Raw genomic sequence first — 16,392 nt, forward strand, 5'->3', positions numbered from 1 at the left:
CCCACCCCAGGAGCTTCAGGGCCCAGGCTCTGCTTACAAGCGAGTGCCTGACCAGACCTAGGGGCAAGGACGCCCCGCTGTCTTCGGGTCTGCAAGAGGCAATGGCCGGGGAGGGAAGGGGCTCAGGGGACAGCAGGGACCCCACGGCTTAGGGGAAACAGACACGCACATCTGAGAGCTACTGGAGGAAATAAATTCCAGGCACATGGCGGCAGTGACAGCAGCAACAGTTTGAAGATGTCCTAATTGTGTCCTGGGGCACAGCGAGGCAGAGATGGGTTTGGCTCCGCCGGGTGACAGCCAGCTGGGGACCCATGGGGAGGATTTTCTCCATCAACCCCAGAGCTGTGGTTACTACGGTGACTGCAGCCTTTGTCTGCAGGTTGTAAATTGTAATTGAAATGCGTTTTCAAGGTTGAAATAATCAGAGTCCTCCTTGTCTCCCCCTCACCTCCGCCATTCCCCTCCTCCGCCGCGCCGGCCGGGATCCCAAGCCCCGTGCTCCTGCGCAGACGGATGTGCGCACACGCACTTCCCAAGCAGCCCCCATGTCAGGGTAACCGGGTCCGCCACGTGGACACGGCTACATGTCTGCAGGGGCAAAGCTGCACACCTGCATGGATGTAAACACATCTGCACACACACACGTGCTCACACAAGGCGTCTGTACACACACACACAGCATGCACACAGCCACACACTTAACAAAACACGGCCAGTCACCCCATCCTGGGCTGGGCAGCCCCAGCCGCGCTCCTGACGAGCACAGCATGCAGGTGTCCTGTTCAGGAGGGGACGCCCACGAGAGGGGTGGGGTGTGGGGGGAAGGCAGCTAAGATGGGGCTCCCGCCGGGAAACTCCAGTGATGGTGCAGGGGACGCCTCCGGGTTGCCCCCCACCGGAGGTCCCTTGGCCTCGGGCTGAGGGCTGCCCCGAGGGTCACTAAGGCCACTGGCACTAAGTGGTGAATGCCCGGGGACACTTTCGGGGGGTCCAACCGTGTCCACATTCATGCATGTGACCGAGCTCGGGTCCGTGTACCAGCCACACACTCTACACATATGAACCTATGTCTCCACACAAACCTGCACACACAAAACACCAGTTTCCGCCCCGGAGCAAACCCCCAGGGAGTGTGTCCAGAGGGTCCAGGACCCCAGTGAGCTGTGCGGAGCAGCCAAGGCCCTGCCACGTGGGCTAGAACGAGTCTCCTGGACCCGCAGTCCCCTCAGATGTGATTCAGGCGAAGACGTGGACATGGCCTTGAGGGGCCACCAGGGAACTAAAAGTGACACAGAAGTGACCCACCCGGGGCCACACCCTAGGCAGAGCCCACCCCGTGACCTTGGTACTCCTTTCCCTGACACTTGGGGCTGAGGGCCCCTCCAGTCCTGTTTCCGAGGCCCAGCTCGCTGTCCCGGGTCCTGGCTGGCGTTCCCAGGAGTCCAGCCAGGGTCCAGAGTCCCACACCAGTTTCTACCGGTTCCTCCCTGACCCCCGACCCCACCCGTCTCCCGCTTTCCACCCCGAGGTCTCTAACTGCTCCGTTCCCATAAACTCAGCCTCCGCTCCACATTGACTCCTTCTGGTCCCCGGGGACGTCGCACCGTGGTATTCTGTGGGGACAGTTGGCGCTGACAAGGCCACCATCTCGGGGGTGAAGCCCCTCACCCTGGGCACTTGACTCCCTCTCGTGTTTTCCTCAAGGCCGAAGGCTCCGCGGGGTACAGCCAGCCACCTCGACCCTGAGCAAGCCCGGGGCGCCTCTGAACAATTCCAGCTGACCCGAATGGGACCGCTGGCAGCAGAAGCTGAAGTCCCAGCTCCCACAGTGACTTCCAGTGGCAAATGACCACAGATGCTGACAAGCGGTGACAGCGGGTGACAGAGGTCACCTCCGGATGCCGTCCAAGTAAGGATGCCAGGTTTAAAAGGATCCTCATGGAGTGCCCAGGCTCCCCAAAGCCTGACCTCAAGAATGTGTGCCCAGATGTCTCCAGATCCCAGTTTGAGAAGCAGGACATGAACATCGGGTCCAAAGGGCCAGCTAGACGGACTGCTCCGGCCTCTGGCTGGGCCTGGTGGTCACTTAGCCTGTCTGAGCTTTGCTGCCCTGTCTGTGACTCGGTTCCATCACGGAGCCAGCACCTAGTTTCCCTGGACGGGGAATTTCCCACCTCTGGAGAAATATGCTGCCATTTCTCGCCCTGAACACCCTCCAGACCCACGTCCTCCCCAGCGAGCACCCCTCAGCTCCTGCAAGAGCTGTCCCTTGTCGCTGGCAGCCCCGTTTCCTCCTGACCCACTTTGCACAGCCTCTCCAAGGACACAGAGCTGGTGGAGGTCACAGTTGCTCCCGTAGGGAGGGGCCCAGCCCCAGCATTGCCCCACCTGGCCCCTACTTCCCTTGACAGCATGCACGGTGCAGTCGCCCCTCCTGGATGACGTGTCCTTCGCCACGGGCACAGCGGGCTCAGGCTCCCCCGGCCGCTCCTCCTCCCCCTGTCCCCAACATCCCCATGCACAGGGCTCTGTCCCAGGCCCTCATCTCTGACCACACTCCCCCCTGCTGTCCCAGCCTGCTCCTCCTCCCCTCGTCCCACCTCAGGGTGGCAGAGACTCCACCGTCTCCTCGCTCCAGCCCAGAACCCGGGTGTCACCCTGGAACTGCTACTGTCCTTCCCTCACCTTGAATCCTTTGGCAAATGTGGCAGCCGTCCTGAAAATTTACCAAGAACCTGACCCTTCTCAAGACCTCTTGGAAGCAGCCAGAGCAGTTTAGATCACAAGCCGGGTCCCCTCCATCCTCTTCCCCATACTGCAACGTTCCTCCCTTTCCGCACATGCAGAAGGCCTGGGTTCAAATCCCAGCCCTGCTACTTCCTGTGTGACACTGGGCAAGTCCTGTCCTCTGTTTGCTTCAGTCTCTCATCTGTAAAATGGGTTGCTGCGAGGACAGCGCCCTACAGACAGAGCCTGACAGTTGATAAATGCTGTGCAAATGTTAAGTGTTATTGTTCCTCTGCTTTTATTATTACTTTTATGGTTGCTGTTAGCACAGGCTGGGTGACTAGCGTCTTCCCACCCGTCCTCAACCGTCACGCACCACCCTCCCTCCCCGAGCACCCAGCCCCAGGAGCAGCAGGCAGTAAATTTCTCCCATCTCCTCATAAACCGAGCCGTCCTCGGTTCAGCCATCACCTGGCCCGCAGCGCTGTCAGGAAGACGGATGCCACATCTGCCTTGTTTATGACTTTAATTCCCAGCCCCACGCTGCGGGCCCGGGGGTGGGGCTGGGAGGGGGTGCTGCCCTCCCAGGCTGATGGCTGCAGAGACAGAGCCAGAGACACCCCTCTTGGGGGCCTCCTGCAAGCACTTCCTGCTGACTGGCCCCCAGGGGCTCCCGGAAGCTGTTGGACAGGTGCTGTGGGCTGGGCTTCCTGGGGACCCGGCCAAGGACACACGGCTGCAAGCGCCACAGCACCAAGACTCCCAGTTCAGGGAGCTGACAGCGGCGCACCTGAGATAGATGGGGTCCCAGGCGGCCCGTGCCCCAGTGGGGCACCTGCCACACTCTGCCACTGCCCTCTGCACACAGGCGCTGAGCAAACTGAGGCACTGGGTACGTTGTGCCCTCCAGAGCACCCCAGTGACGGGGCTCAGGACAGTGGTGTCCACAGACCCTGGCTGCCGCACGCCCCCGTGGGAGGGCAGAGGGGCTCCCACCTCTCTGTCCCCAGAGTCCCCAGGAGATAAGATCACAGCAGCGACCTGCCTGATGCCACCCCCAGATCGCTGGCTCCTCCCCTCCTTCCCAGGCCCCCTCCCTAACGCAGATCCTACTCTGGAGCCCTCATGGAGGAAGCGAAGGCAAGAAGACGGATGGAGCCTTCCCCAGGGTGAGACCCAGGACCGAGCATCCTTACGCCCTCTCAGAAGGTCAGCCAGCCCGACCTTGACAGGCAGGAAGGAATGGATCCGGCAAAGGACACACACGTCCTCCCTGCGCGATCTCAGACAGGGCCGGCAGCGCCTGTGGGAGGGGGACAGGCAGAGGCGACGGTGGCATCTCCCAGCACCGAGGCAGAGGATGAGGTGGCAGGAGCCAGACACAGCGGGCGGTGAGCGGGCCGCAGGGTGTCCACAGGCCTGGGAGCCGGGGTGGAGAGGAACGGGAGGCAGAGGGAGGGCTCCCACGCCAGGGCTGCCACGCCCCAGTGCCTCGCTTTCTCTGCTGTGAAATGGGTGCTGTGCCAGTGACATCCAAACCCGGCCCGCAGGCCGGCAGCTCCCTCCTCCGGGACCCCATTGCCAGTCTAAACCCGCTTCCCCAGCCGCTCCCTGAGCACCCGCCCCAAGGGTCAGCTTTCAGCAGCCTCCTTCCCGCAGCAACCGTGGAGCTGGTGGTGACTTCCCGGTCCACAGACAAGCACCTGCGACCACGGAGGTCAAATGACTTGTCCTAGGTCACACAGCAGGAGGAGGCTGAGTGGGATCTGGACTGGGTCTTCCCCTGCCTAATCCCAGAAGCTGGCGTCCCCTGGTGTCCCACATGCCTGACGCCTCCGGCGGGCTCCACAGGCGGCAGGATGGAGCTGCATCCTCCTGCCAATCACTGTCCCTCGAGCCGGAGTCCTGCGCAGTGGAGCCCGCAGGAGCCCTTCCTGTTACTGGGGTTCCGGTGCACCCGGGACAGGACAGAACAGAATGTCCAGGGCTGGGAGTCAGGGGTCGCAATTTTTGCAGACTCCCCAGCTGATCCAGTGCGGACGAGGCGGCTCCTGTCCTGAATGCACCTCACAATCGCCTCGGGAGCTCCCTCAGGCCAGGCCCCGCGGAGCTGGGCACTGAGACCTGACGCTGCCCTTACTGCTAGAGAGAGCCAGGAATCCTCCAGACACGGCCTGCACAGCCTGCCAGACAGCAAGGTGACGCCAGCAAGCCCTGACCCCCGACATCCTCAGCACTGGGCTCATAATGCCCCCACTGCCAGTCCCACCCGTCCCGTCCCCAACCTCTGATCAGCGTGCCTGAACAATGTTTCGCTTGGCACGATAATTACACCAGAGCAGGAGGGAACGGGACCTCAGTCACCCTGCCCACGGCCTCTAGGCTCTGTCCTGCGCGTTTCATTCCCACAGCTCCGTTGTGTTTACGCTTGGTCAGGGCCCTTGCTGGGCAGCTTTGAGTCAGCTGCTGGGCCTCTTTGACTCTCCATATCCCCATCTGTGATACTCATAAACGTCCCCGGAGTTGTGGGGTAGAAATGAGACGACTCATTCAAAAGCCTGAACTGTAGCAGAAGCATGGGGGCAGTGGCCCTCGAGGTCATTATCTCCCCTGGGACTGTGTGAGCCTCCACGGAACACACACGCAGACCTGTCCCACTCGAGCACACCGACTCATGCACGTATGCGGTCACACACGTGTGTGCACACACAGCCCCCGGGCACACTCACACACCCTCGTGCACTCTGCAGACGCGGTAAGTTTGGCCTGAGCTCGCCCAGGTGCCCAGGGGATGGATGCCCACCGTCCAACGGCTGGGACCCTGTGGCCACCAGGGGTCAGCATGCTCCCCACCTGACCACCATGTACCTCATCCCATGCCAGCCCTGGTGGACCCCATCTGTCAGGTGGCAGACAGCAGGTCCCTGGCCCGCAGGCTTCTCCCAAGAGACCCTGGTCAGTGTGGCAAGACAAAGGGCAGAACCCCCATCCTGCTTAGACACCCTCAGGCTGAGAGGCGCCCAGATCCCATGCCATGTCACGGAGGGGCTCTGCCGCTGAGCTGCCCAGACCCACGGCACACAAGGACCCATGCCCATCACAATCACTACCTTAAGGGCTTCGGGCCTACAGCTCAGACCCGGGTTCGAATCCTGCTTTGCCGTCTCCCAGCGGTGGGATCCTCCTTTGAGCCTCAGTCCTTCCCCCGTAAAATGGGCCAATCACTGCCCCCTTGGGCAGCTCACTCTGCTCAGGCCTCAGATGTTTCCTTTGCAGGGAGGGCCCCCAGTCACTTTAAAGAGGCCATCTCCTTCCCCCCAGCACTTCCCTTTCTTATCCTTAACTGTTTGGTTTCTATTGCACATGTCTGACATATTCTATTATTTATCTACTTGTCATCTGCCTCTCCACTAGAATAAGAACTCCCAGAGAATTTTCACTCTGGTTCACTTCTACCTCCCACCATGCTTAGAACAGGGCCAGGCAGTGCCAAGAGCAAAACTGGCATTTGTTGAGTGACTAACTGAGGGACTCTTGATAGGCTAGAGGTGGTTTCTGTTCAGAGTTGAGGTCACCGTGCATGGGACCTGAACTCAGCTTTGTGGGCTAGCCCGGGGAGTCCAGATGAATCCCAAGGCAGTCAGATGGCCCCAGGAGCTCCTTCCCCAGGTCACAGGCAGCTTGCCAACCAAGAAGGCACAATGGTTTCTACAATGAGCGTTAAACTGGGGGCTGAGGATTTAGCTCAGCAGCATAGCGCCTGCCTGGCAAGCGCAAGGTCATGAGTTCAATTCCCGGTACCGGAAAAAAAAAAAAAAAAGTTAAAATCTCCCTCTACCAGACAAGACTCTGGCTCCGCCTCCTCAGGTCCCGCCCCTCCCCGCCCACCACCCTGGCCCCGCCCCCTGTCCCTCCCCACGCATGCTCACTGGTGCACTTCTTCACGTGGCTGCCTTTCTTGAGCGCGTGGCGGCTCAGCTTGCAGTGGAAGTTGTCCTCCCAGAACTCGGCGAACCAGATGTTGCGCCGGTTGTTGTCCAGCGTGCGGCTGGAGAAGTAGCGGTCGAAGCCTAGCAGGGAACCGGAGGTCAGGGCCTGGGCCCACAGTCCCACGCCCCGCCCTGCCCCCCCCCCCAGCGACCCTGGAGATGTCATTTCCTTCTAAAGAAACAGCGCGACCCGGAGCCCGGGTGTCCCGCGGCTCTGCGTGTGAGTGCGTGTGCAAATGCGCGTGCGAGTGCCCGTGGGAGTGCGGTCGCTGGCTGCCGGTGACTGCACGCGGGTGGGAGGGGCCGGGCAGCTGTGGCCCCGTGAGTGTCGCTAGTGTTTCTGACGGCGTGGGATTCGAGGTGGTGCGGAAACTTCCGCTGCCTGCACGTGCTCGGCTTCAGGGTGAAGAGAGGTCACTGCCGCATGACCTTGAGCACGTCCCCTTCTCAGCCTTAATCTCAGGGAAGGGCTCATGGGGGACAGATGTGCGAGGCCCCCCAGCTCCCTCGGGGCGGGGAGGAGAAGCCTGGGGAGCCTGCTTCCCCCACGTGAGACTGCGAGGTCCCTGCCGCCCCAGGCCAGTGAGGGTGGCTTCACACCTCGCCCTGCAAGGTTCTGGCCAGGTCAGCCTGTTCCTGCCGGAGGTGACCGGGTTTTGCCCTGAGCGGAGAGTTGCGGCGGAGTACAGGCCTAGCCGCCATCCTGGGACCTGCCCCTCGCTCAGCACCCCTGGGAGCCTGGCAGCTCCCCACTCCTGGCAGAAGACTCTCCAGGCAGGGCCGGGCCTAGCCTCTCCTGTGCCAGACTGGAGGGCGGCTCACACGGGGTGAAGGAGAAGCCTTGGGAGAGGCAGCTCTGTGCGTGCGGCACTCCTCCCACACAGGAGGGCGCCTGAGCAGGAGGGAGAAGGCCCAGCCTGCTGCTCTGCAGCTCTGCAGTGCTGAGCGTGGCCTGGATGCCTCCCAGCCCAGAGCTCCGACAGGAGGCCTCGGGCCAGGGGGCAGGGGAGGAAGATCCTGGGGAGCGGGAGCAAGAGCGGGAGAGAAGGAAGCAGGAGGGCAGGGGCAGTAGCCGTCCCGGATGAGCTGGGGTTGGCAGGGTGAGTGTGCCCTCTACCCCGCCAGGCCTACCTCGAACAGACATCCTCTTGGGGAGGATGGTGACGGCGCCCTCAGCCACCTCCTCCAGGTGCAGCACCGGCGCGCTCTTGGAGCCCCAGCTGTCCGAGCCCATCCAGAAGAAGTGGCCTGTCTGGTTGGCCCTGCGCGCCGCCTCCAGCACACGCCTGGGGACATACACCGGCCCCGCCCAGTGTGTCTGGCCACACAGCCGCCACACCTGCTTGTGGGCCCACATCCCGTACCTGTCTCCCTCGTAGCCCGTGCCGGTCCCCACCCCTACTCACCGGAGCCCAGGGCCCACCTGCACATCTGCGCACCTGCACGTCTGCATCCCAGAGCCGGGCCCAGGCCCGTGCACACAGCCACTGCCCTCCCCCGAGCCTGTGCCCAGGCCTCTCCCACCTACGAGACCAGTGCACTCCCCAGGCTGACATCTGTCGCTGCAGAGGCCACAGCTGTCTCCCCGGATCGCACCTGCCCCAAATGACTCAGGCCCTGGGATCCATCTGGCCAGCCTGAGTCCTCTCAGACCCCTCTTCCGCCCTAGGTCATACCCACACCCCTTAGCCCAGCCTCACTGTCACACACACACCCCTACCTCTAACACGGGGGGGAAAGGGGTACAGTAGGGCCCTTCTGCATGCACCCATCCTGTGCCAAAAGCCCAGGCCTCCCCATATCTGCTCCCTGCCCTGCCGGGTGGATGAGGGCATACGGTCGGCAGCTCCTCACCACCCCCAGGCCTATGGCACAGTGACCTTCATCAAATCAGGGACGGAAAGCCCAACACGGGCCAAGGGGATACTCCACGAATTACGAGATCCTCAGTGACAGCTCCACGGCCAAATGCCCTTAGCCCCGCGTCTCAGTGGAAAGGGATGGAGCAGAGGAGGCTGTGAAGCCAGACACTGTCCCTGCCCTCGGTGGGGACCCAAGGCTGTGCAGGCTGTGGCCAGCAGGCCAGCAGGGCCTGGGGCTCCTACAGGAGTGACCATCTCCAGGCCGAGGAGCCTGGTCCCCTCCGACCTCCACTTTCTGCCTCCCTACGTTTCCCGGCCCCCCTCGGCAGCCACCACCTGGGGCCACCACTAATGGCAGCGGGGGCTGCTCAGAGCCCACCCCACAGCCCTATTAATACCGGCCTGCTTCCGCCTGCCCCGGAGGACAGGGCGCCCAGCCCAGGATCCCTGCAAAGTCACCTGCGTTTATTTATACTGTTTGCTTCTGAAAATGCAGATGGATTTCCAGAAATGACCAGCCTCTCCCCACAACACCTGCCCACGGCCAGCTCTGGAGCGGGTCCACATCCTGTCTACCCCTTCTTGTCTGGCACAGAGACCAGACCCTCTGTCCTTCCCTCCTAGCTTGGGTCCACCTTAGCTGCCGGTGTCCCTGAAAGCAGCAGGGCTGGTGGGGGTGCAGAAGTGGGTGTGAGGGCAACAGGCTACTGGCTCAGAACCGTCAGAGCCAGAGTTTTGGGGACCTGTACCCCTTAAGGGGACGGGAGCTCCCTCTGTGAACCTTGGAGGGGTCAGGACGGAGGTCTTAGGACGGCTCCCCGATTTTCCCTGCCTGAGACATTCCAGCAGTTGGTCCTTCTGGCTCCTGATGACCTTCCAGCCCTCCACCAAGTTCCAGACCTGCGACCCCTGCCAGGGTGGACGTGCAGAAAGGAGCTGGCCCGGGGCTCCTACAGGGCACATCCTGGTGGCCAGCGCCCTGCCCCCAGTCTGCAGATGGGGAAATGGAGGCCCAGGAGGGTGCTGCCCAGCCCACCGAGTATGTGCCCAAGCCAGGACCCCGGCCACATTTCTTCCCTGTACCCTGAGCTCCCCAAGGAGGGGAGGGGCTACGCAGCAGCCAGCGTTTACTGGGCACCTACTTCCTGCCAGTTCCGGCTACTCAGTTTTCAAACACTATCACGCAGGCACCCGCTTTTATGATTTATATACTAAACAGCAACAAAGAGGCCCAGAGAGGTTAAGAACTCGCCCAGGTCACACAGCTCGTGGGTGGGATTAGAAGCTTGACTCTGGCCCCCACACGCACACCCAAACCCACGGCCTCAGCGCTTCCTGCTGGCCATTCCCGACAGGTGGAAGAGATGCAGGAAAAGAGGGGGAGGGAAGGGCACCCCGTTAGTGGGGGTCTGGGCCTTGCTTACACCTCACTTAGGCACTCCCACCTCTCTGGGCACAGGGTGGGCTCAGGCCCCCGGCCCCTGCCTCCAGCCCTCACCTGATGTCGTCCTCGTTGGCGAAGATGATGACTGCCCTGGCATTCGAGGTCTCCAGGAGCCGCCGGATGATCTTGTCGAACTCGCCCGTCTTGGGCTCCCGGGGGATCTTCACCGACTGCGCGATGCACACGCCCCCTGCGGGAGAGGTAGCGTCAGCCAGGGCAGCGGGAGCCGGAGCTTCCGCCTGACCCCGCCTGGAGATGGCGCGCACGCCGCCCACCTCCCAGCCTGACGCCAGCCCCCAGGGCAGGCTCACTGGGACAGCACAGCACAAATCTTGACTCTCTCTGCAGCTGGTGACCCTGGGGATGTCACGGAAGGGCTCTGTGCCTCAGTTTCCCTGTGTCGAAGCTAGAGGCGGTATGGCATCATGACTGCCTGGGTTTTAACCCCAGCCCTGCTGGTCACTGCTAAGTGACCTCAGGCCAGCCCCTGAGCCTCCCAGAGCCTCAGATACACCACGGATGAAGCGACGATAATCAGGCAACTTACTCCTTCAGGTTGCTACAAACCACGAGTGTTTAGGCATATACGGTGCTGTCCTCAGGCCACGGGGCTTTGGGAGTTGGTTCTTTTCACTGTGACCACCTCAGAAGGGCTTTCGGAGGGTTAAATCTGAAAGCCTTTAGTGCCCGCACTGACATCCACATGGGCGCTGGGCTCCCACCTGAGGCCCCTGCCCACCAGGCCCCAGGCAAGGTGGCGGCAACGGCTGCTCGCAGCAGCCTTGGGACTCATGCCCAGCTGTGTGGCCGCCAGATGTCTACAAAGTGCCACCCAGCCCGTGCCAGCTGTAGACAGGTCTCTCTTGAGCTGGCAGCGCTGGGCATTATTTACATATTTAAGTCCCGTCCAGTCTGGGTGGAGGCAGCTGAGGACCACCGCATCACACATCACCCACTGCATCTGACACAGGAGGAACGGATGGCCCGAAGCCACACAGCGCCCTGCCCTACTGCCACCCAGGAGCTGCGGACACCCAGAGAATGCGACCCTGCACCCAGTGACAGCGCAGGGCTGTCAACGGGAAAGCACGAGGGATGAATCGGAATGAAGCCAGGGCCCACTGGGCCTCTGGCCTCCTCTGGGTCCCCTCAGAACAGGGTCCTCCCGAGCCCAGCCAGTGCCTTGGTACCCACCATGCCTGGGCCCCCCAGTGCTGCCCCTTGCACCCCTGGGCCTCCCCTGAGCCTCTGCCCAGGCTCAAAGCCCCAGTCTGCAAGCGCTCACAACTCCCCCAGCAGACCACCACAGAGAGCCCACGGGAGGCTGAGCAGCCAGGTGCCGGGGCACCCTGGCGACAAGAGGTGCTCAGCAGGAGCGGCTGCTCTGGCCCAGGGCCACAGGCCACACACACACACACCTGCACAGGCACACACAGCTGCACAGGCCTCTCTGGTCCACCCAGGAGGCGCTCAGCACCAGAGAGGGGTACAGTCGCCAGGAGCACAGAGTCGTGGGGACAAGGAGCGAGGGTCGCTGGACAGGACTGCGCCACTCCCAGCCCAGGCACCGTGGCCACGGCACCGCCGGGCGCTGACGGTGGCGGGCAGGTACCCAGCTCCCTGCTAACGCCTCCATATGGTTTCTTTCCAATTAGAAAGTGGGCCAGTTGCAACCTTTCTGCCCCAATCTGGGGAGACAGATGGATGGACAGGAGGAAGAGGCTGGACTGGCCGGGGAGGGAGGAGAGGACATGGCGGGGGGTGGGGGTGGACTAAGTAGGAACTTGGGGCTACTGCTCCCCAGGCTCCAAGGACACCTCTGGCCTGCTTTTTTAGGTGCGACATTCTTGCCAATATACGGGGCGCCTGGAGGGGGGCAGGTGACACTAATGCACACCAGCGGGGCATTAGGTAATCACATTCCACACGGCCTGCTCTCCATGCCAGGATGGCACCATGCCATCAATGTGTGGCTGAGGAAACTGGCGCTCGGGGTAAGGGCTTCTCCAAGGTCTCCAAGGTAGGCACGGAATGGGGTTCGTCAGGCACTTGCAGCCGCATGTGGAGGAGGGCGGGCAGGGCCTGGGCATGTCCAGCGCAGCCCTGGGGCAGCGCCTGCTGCTGTGCTGCTGCTGCAGGAGGAGGAAGCAAGTGCCTGCGGGTCCCGGCTCCACTGCCCCGGTCGGGGGCACGAGGCTGGCGCACTGGAGCTCTCCAAGGGACACAACTCGGCTGCCGCACGGCCTCTGCGCAGCTGTTTCCATGGTCGCCAGCCACAGCCAGGCTGACTGGCGTGGCCCTGGAGAACCAGCCATGCCCGAGCAATCGTGTGCCGGGCACCATGCCAGGCCTGGTCTCGAGGGGTCCCCACACCCCCTGGGGTAGGCGCTCGTCTCTCCATCAGACAGGTGGCCCCGAAGCGACAACAGCCTAACAAGGCCCGGTGTTCCCCAGGCAGAATGGCCCCTTGCCCAAAGCCCCCCAAGTCCCCTCCTTCTCACCCTTCAGCTCCTGCACAGTATGCATGGAGAACGGAAGGGCAGCGTCTCCCGTGGTCACACACACGGCATGAACACGCGACCCAGCCCACGCTGCTGCGGACCACGAGCCACACAGTAGCCCCCAGGGCTCTGTAGCCCAGCCCCTCCCTCACAGCGGGGACCCAGCCATCACACCCTGGGACAGCGACCTCAAACCCCGCTCACCCCGCACCTCACCCGCCCAGGTCTCAGCAATACAGGGAGGATCCCGGAGCCCACATTGCGCTAACCTTGATCCCATAAAGCCCCAGAGCCTCAGGGAAAGAGCCTGCTCCCCAGCTCAGGGGAGGCCCCGGGGCCCCCTTCGTGAACCCCCACACTGCTCCCCAGCCCCTGCCCAGCCTCCCACCAGGACCCTGACAGAACCCAGCGGCCACGTGCCAGCGACAAGCCCTGCAGTCCCAGCCAAGGCAGGGCCACTGCCTGCCAGGCCGGGGGGCAGGAAGCCACGGCCCCTTGCCAGGGACACCTGAACATATCAAGGCTGTCAGAGCTGGGAGACCCATGGTTCTAAGCAGCACAGAGCAGAGCCTCAGTCCAAAGAGGGGCGGGGCCTCGCAAACAGCACACAGCACCTGGCACAAGCCCACTCCCACTGGCTCGGTCACTGCCCAGGGGGGTTAGAACCCAGGCCAGCCCCAGCCTGCTTCCCTGGAAGTGTTATCCTCACGCTGGTCCCCAGGCTGCACCCGCTGCAGGTCCCCAAGCCTGCCCTCCCCCACCGCCCCCTCTCCAGTGCCATCCCATCCATCAAAACCGGCTGTCCTTGCCCTGCCTGCCCTGGACATTGATCAAGGCCCATCCACCAGAGCACTGTGAGCCCGTGGCCATGACCAGCAATGCCGTGCGCCAGTGGACCTAGCTCCAGCACCTCCTCCTCCACACTCCTTCCAGGGACCCGGCTCGCAGGCAGGTGACACATACAAAGGCGCTCACCACAGCGCCACGTGCCACTGCCAAAGCCGGAAACAATCTAAATATTTTACAACAGAAGGGATAAACCGCGATGGGTCCATCCAGTGGGATATTAGGTAGTTAAGATGAATAAAGCTGCCCTCACATATCAGCATGACAAGTGCCGAAAACATACATGGGCTGAAAAGAGCAAGTCGCAGCACCGTCTGTCCCACTTCCGCACACCTTGACCACATGGGAGTCTCACCTCCGGACACACATCCGCATACGCAGCCGTGGAGCAGCTGTACGAGGCCGGATCTCCGCTACACTCTGTGTTCTCCCTGGTGCCTAGAACACAGCCTGGCACACACCAGCTTCTCAGTAAATATGTGCCGAGTGACTGAACGAAGACAGGGAGGAACCACGGGCACCCCAAGAAGGGAAGGTAGGGACAGGACTGAGGAGGGCGCCACACTGCAGCCTCCACCCAAGCACATTTCATTTCTTTACAAAATAATCAGAACTGTAAACAGAGGACGATCCGTAAAACTTGGAAACCTGGGCCCTGGAACCCGGGCTGAACAAAACTTTTATTTTCAATGCTAAGGATCGAACCCAGGGCCTCTAGCAGGGCTCCGTCACTAAGCTGCACCCCAGCCCTGTCCAGAAGAGCCTCCCTCAGTCCTTGCACCAAGGGGCAGCGGAGACTCACGGCCAGCACCTCCTCCAGCCCAGAGGGGCTCTTACCTTTCGCCAGGTCATCTGGCAGCTGCCCGCCCCCTGCCAGTGGAGCCTGCTTCTTCCTGTCTCCCCACCACTATGCAGGGGACAGTCAAGGGTCCCCTGGGCTCACAGCCAAGCCCTTGAGCTCAGGCATCCCTCCGTCGTCCTGCCCACCCTTCCTCAGACCCTGTTCACCTCTCACCCACACCATGAGATCCTTCCCAGCCAGCTGGGGCAAGGCTGGGGTCCCCTGCAAGGAGCTCAGCCCCTTCCCGAGACCAGGCACTGCTGCCACAGTGCTGGGGTCCCCTGTCCACCCTCTTGTCACTCTGAGACCCAGGCTGCTGGCACCGCCCTGCGGCACCCACCCCGCGTCTGCACAGCGCCCAGCACCTCCCAGCATTCACTGCGGCGCCCGCACTGCCTAGACAGTGGGTCCTGGGGGCCCAGCAGAGACTCCCCTCCTCTCCCTCTTTCCTTCTGAAAAATTCCTTTTAGATTTAAAAAAGCAGAAGAACAACAAAGAGATCAGCCCTAGGAAATCAAGTGGAAAAATCTACACTGCAGCAAGATGTAAAGGTGGCACATGGCGATGAGGGAGAGGGATGGCCACGCGACCCAAGGGTAGAGGAGGGTCCTCGGGGCTCCAAGGTCCCCAGCGGAGAGGGAGTGTGGGCAGGAGAGAGGCCGGTGTGCACACACATGCGCACACATGCACACGCACACACGCGCATATACACACACACCGTTCTCTCTCTCTCCCTGCCTCGCCTTCCTACGCTACCCCACCCCACCCCTGCCCCAAAGTGGCTCTCAGGAGAGGGACCAGAAAGAGCTTCTCAGAGGAGTCAGTGACAAATAAAGTCCTGCTCTGTCTCCCGGGCCGCCCTTCCCTCAGCAGGCCCTGGTCGGCTGCTGGGGTCTTCCTGCCCGGGACACCTGCAGGGCCTCCTGGACACAGGAAGCTGCCCACGCCTGCTGGACAGAGGGGTGATGGAGTGCCCAGCTACCAGGGACACACGGGGACAGCCTGGCAGAGACATGAGCACCATGTGGGGACAGTGGCAGTAGGAATCCCAGGGACACCTACACCCGCTCCCAGGGGGCCCTGCCACACAGCTCTGTGGCTCCCTGAGCTGCCACCCTGTCCCACACGCGGGCCCTGGGCCCCCACAAGGTGCCCAGCGTCGCCTCAGCACGAGGCTCCACAGATAGCGCTGCCCTGGCCACGCGCCCAGCCGGCTCTGTGGGGACTCACTTCCTCCACCAGGCGTGCAAAGCAGGAACAAGCGGAGAAAACAGCGAGCCCGCCGTGCAAATCAGCCGGTCCCCACGGCCGGCCCCACTACAGCTGGGCCCTCGAGAAGGCGAGAGGTGAGACGCCACCTCCCTGCTGCGGTCACTCCAGCCTGGGGCACACCGCGGCTCCCCGGCAAGAGGTTCGGCAGCGCTGATGCCAAGGGCCATGGCAGGTCAGCGGCCCAGTTTCCCGGTCAGAGCACCCCGTGCACCCCAGGGGCTGAGGGAGCAGCAGCCCCTGCCTCCTGGCTGCAACTTCAGGTGAGTCCCCATCTGGGAAGCAGGGAGGGACTTCAACTCCACCCTGTAGGGACAAGGAGAGGGACAGGGACAGACACGAGGTGAACGGAGGTCTGGAGCCACCGCCTCGGGGTGCAGTTTGGGCTGCAGGTAGGAGCCGAGCCCAGGGCCCTAGAGTCTTCGCCACGCCACCAGTAAGGGCAGCCACTGAGGTCACAGCTCTGGGGACCCAGCACAGGATGTGGGCAGCACCCGGCCACAGCCACAGGCCCAGGACTGCAGAGGCAGCGCACACGTCCTCCGTGCAGCACTGCCCTCAGCACCACACACACACACACACACACACACATGCACACGGCAGCACACTCAAACAAAACCACTGCACCCCGCACCCATGGGACACCTCATATACCGAATCCCACAAGGACACACACAGGGCCACACGCAGACACTGACAAACCCCCACAGCCTCACGCACACACCTGGCCGCACACCTGGGCACATGGCAAGAAAGTGGGGTACGGGGGTGTACCCACCACACGCCTGTGCCCAAGACGAGCACCTGCCCCCACACACACCACAGACACACACAGCTCACAGTCACACACACACACCACACCCCACACACACCCCATCACACAACCCGCAATCACACGCACACCACACAC

General features: G+C 62.5%; 1 protein-coding gene across 2 annotated transcripts in view; it reads right to left on the reverse strand.

The window, feature by feature from the left end:
* The window catches only part of Grm4 (glutamate receptor, metabotropic 4), a 90,307-nt gene that overhangs the window by 16,230 nt on the left and 57,685 nt on the right, over nucleotides 1-16,392 (reverse strand). For both annotated transcript variants that reach the window (XM_013516709.1, XM_005389511.2), the window contains exons 4-6: nucleotides 10,080-10,215; nucleotides 7,851-8,005; nucleotides 6,660-6,800 (exon numbers count right to left, since the gene is read on the reverse strand). In XM_013516709.1, the coding sequence (XP_013372163.1) occupies nucleotides 6,660-6,800; nucleotides 7,851-8,005; nucleotides 10,080-10,215 (432 nt within the window). The remainder of the gene's footprint in view (nucleotides 1-6,659; nucleotides 6,801-7,850; nucleotides 8,006-10,079; nucleotides 10,216-16,392) is intronic.

The sequence above is a fragment of the Chinchilla lanigera genome, unplaced genomic scaffold (assembly GCF_000276665.1).
Source record: "Chinchilla lanigera isolate Chin_1 unplaced genomic scaffold, ChiLan1.0 scaffold00036, whole genome shotgun sequence".
NCBI lineage: Eukaryota > Metazoa > Chordata > Mammalia > Rodentia > Chinchillidae > Chinchilla > Chinchilla lanigera.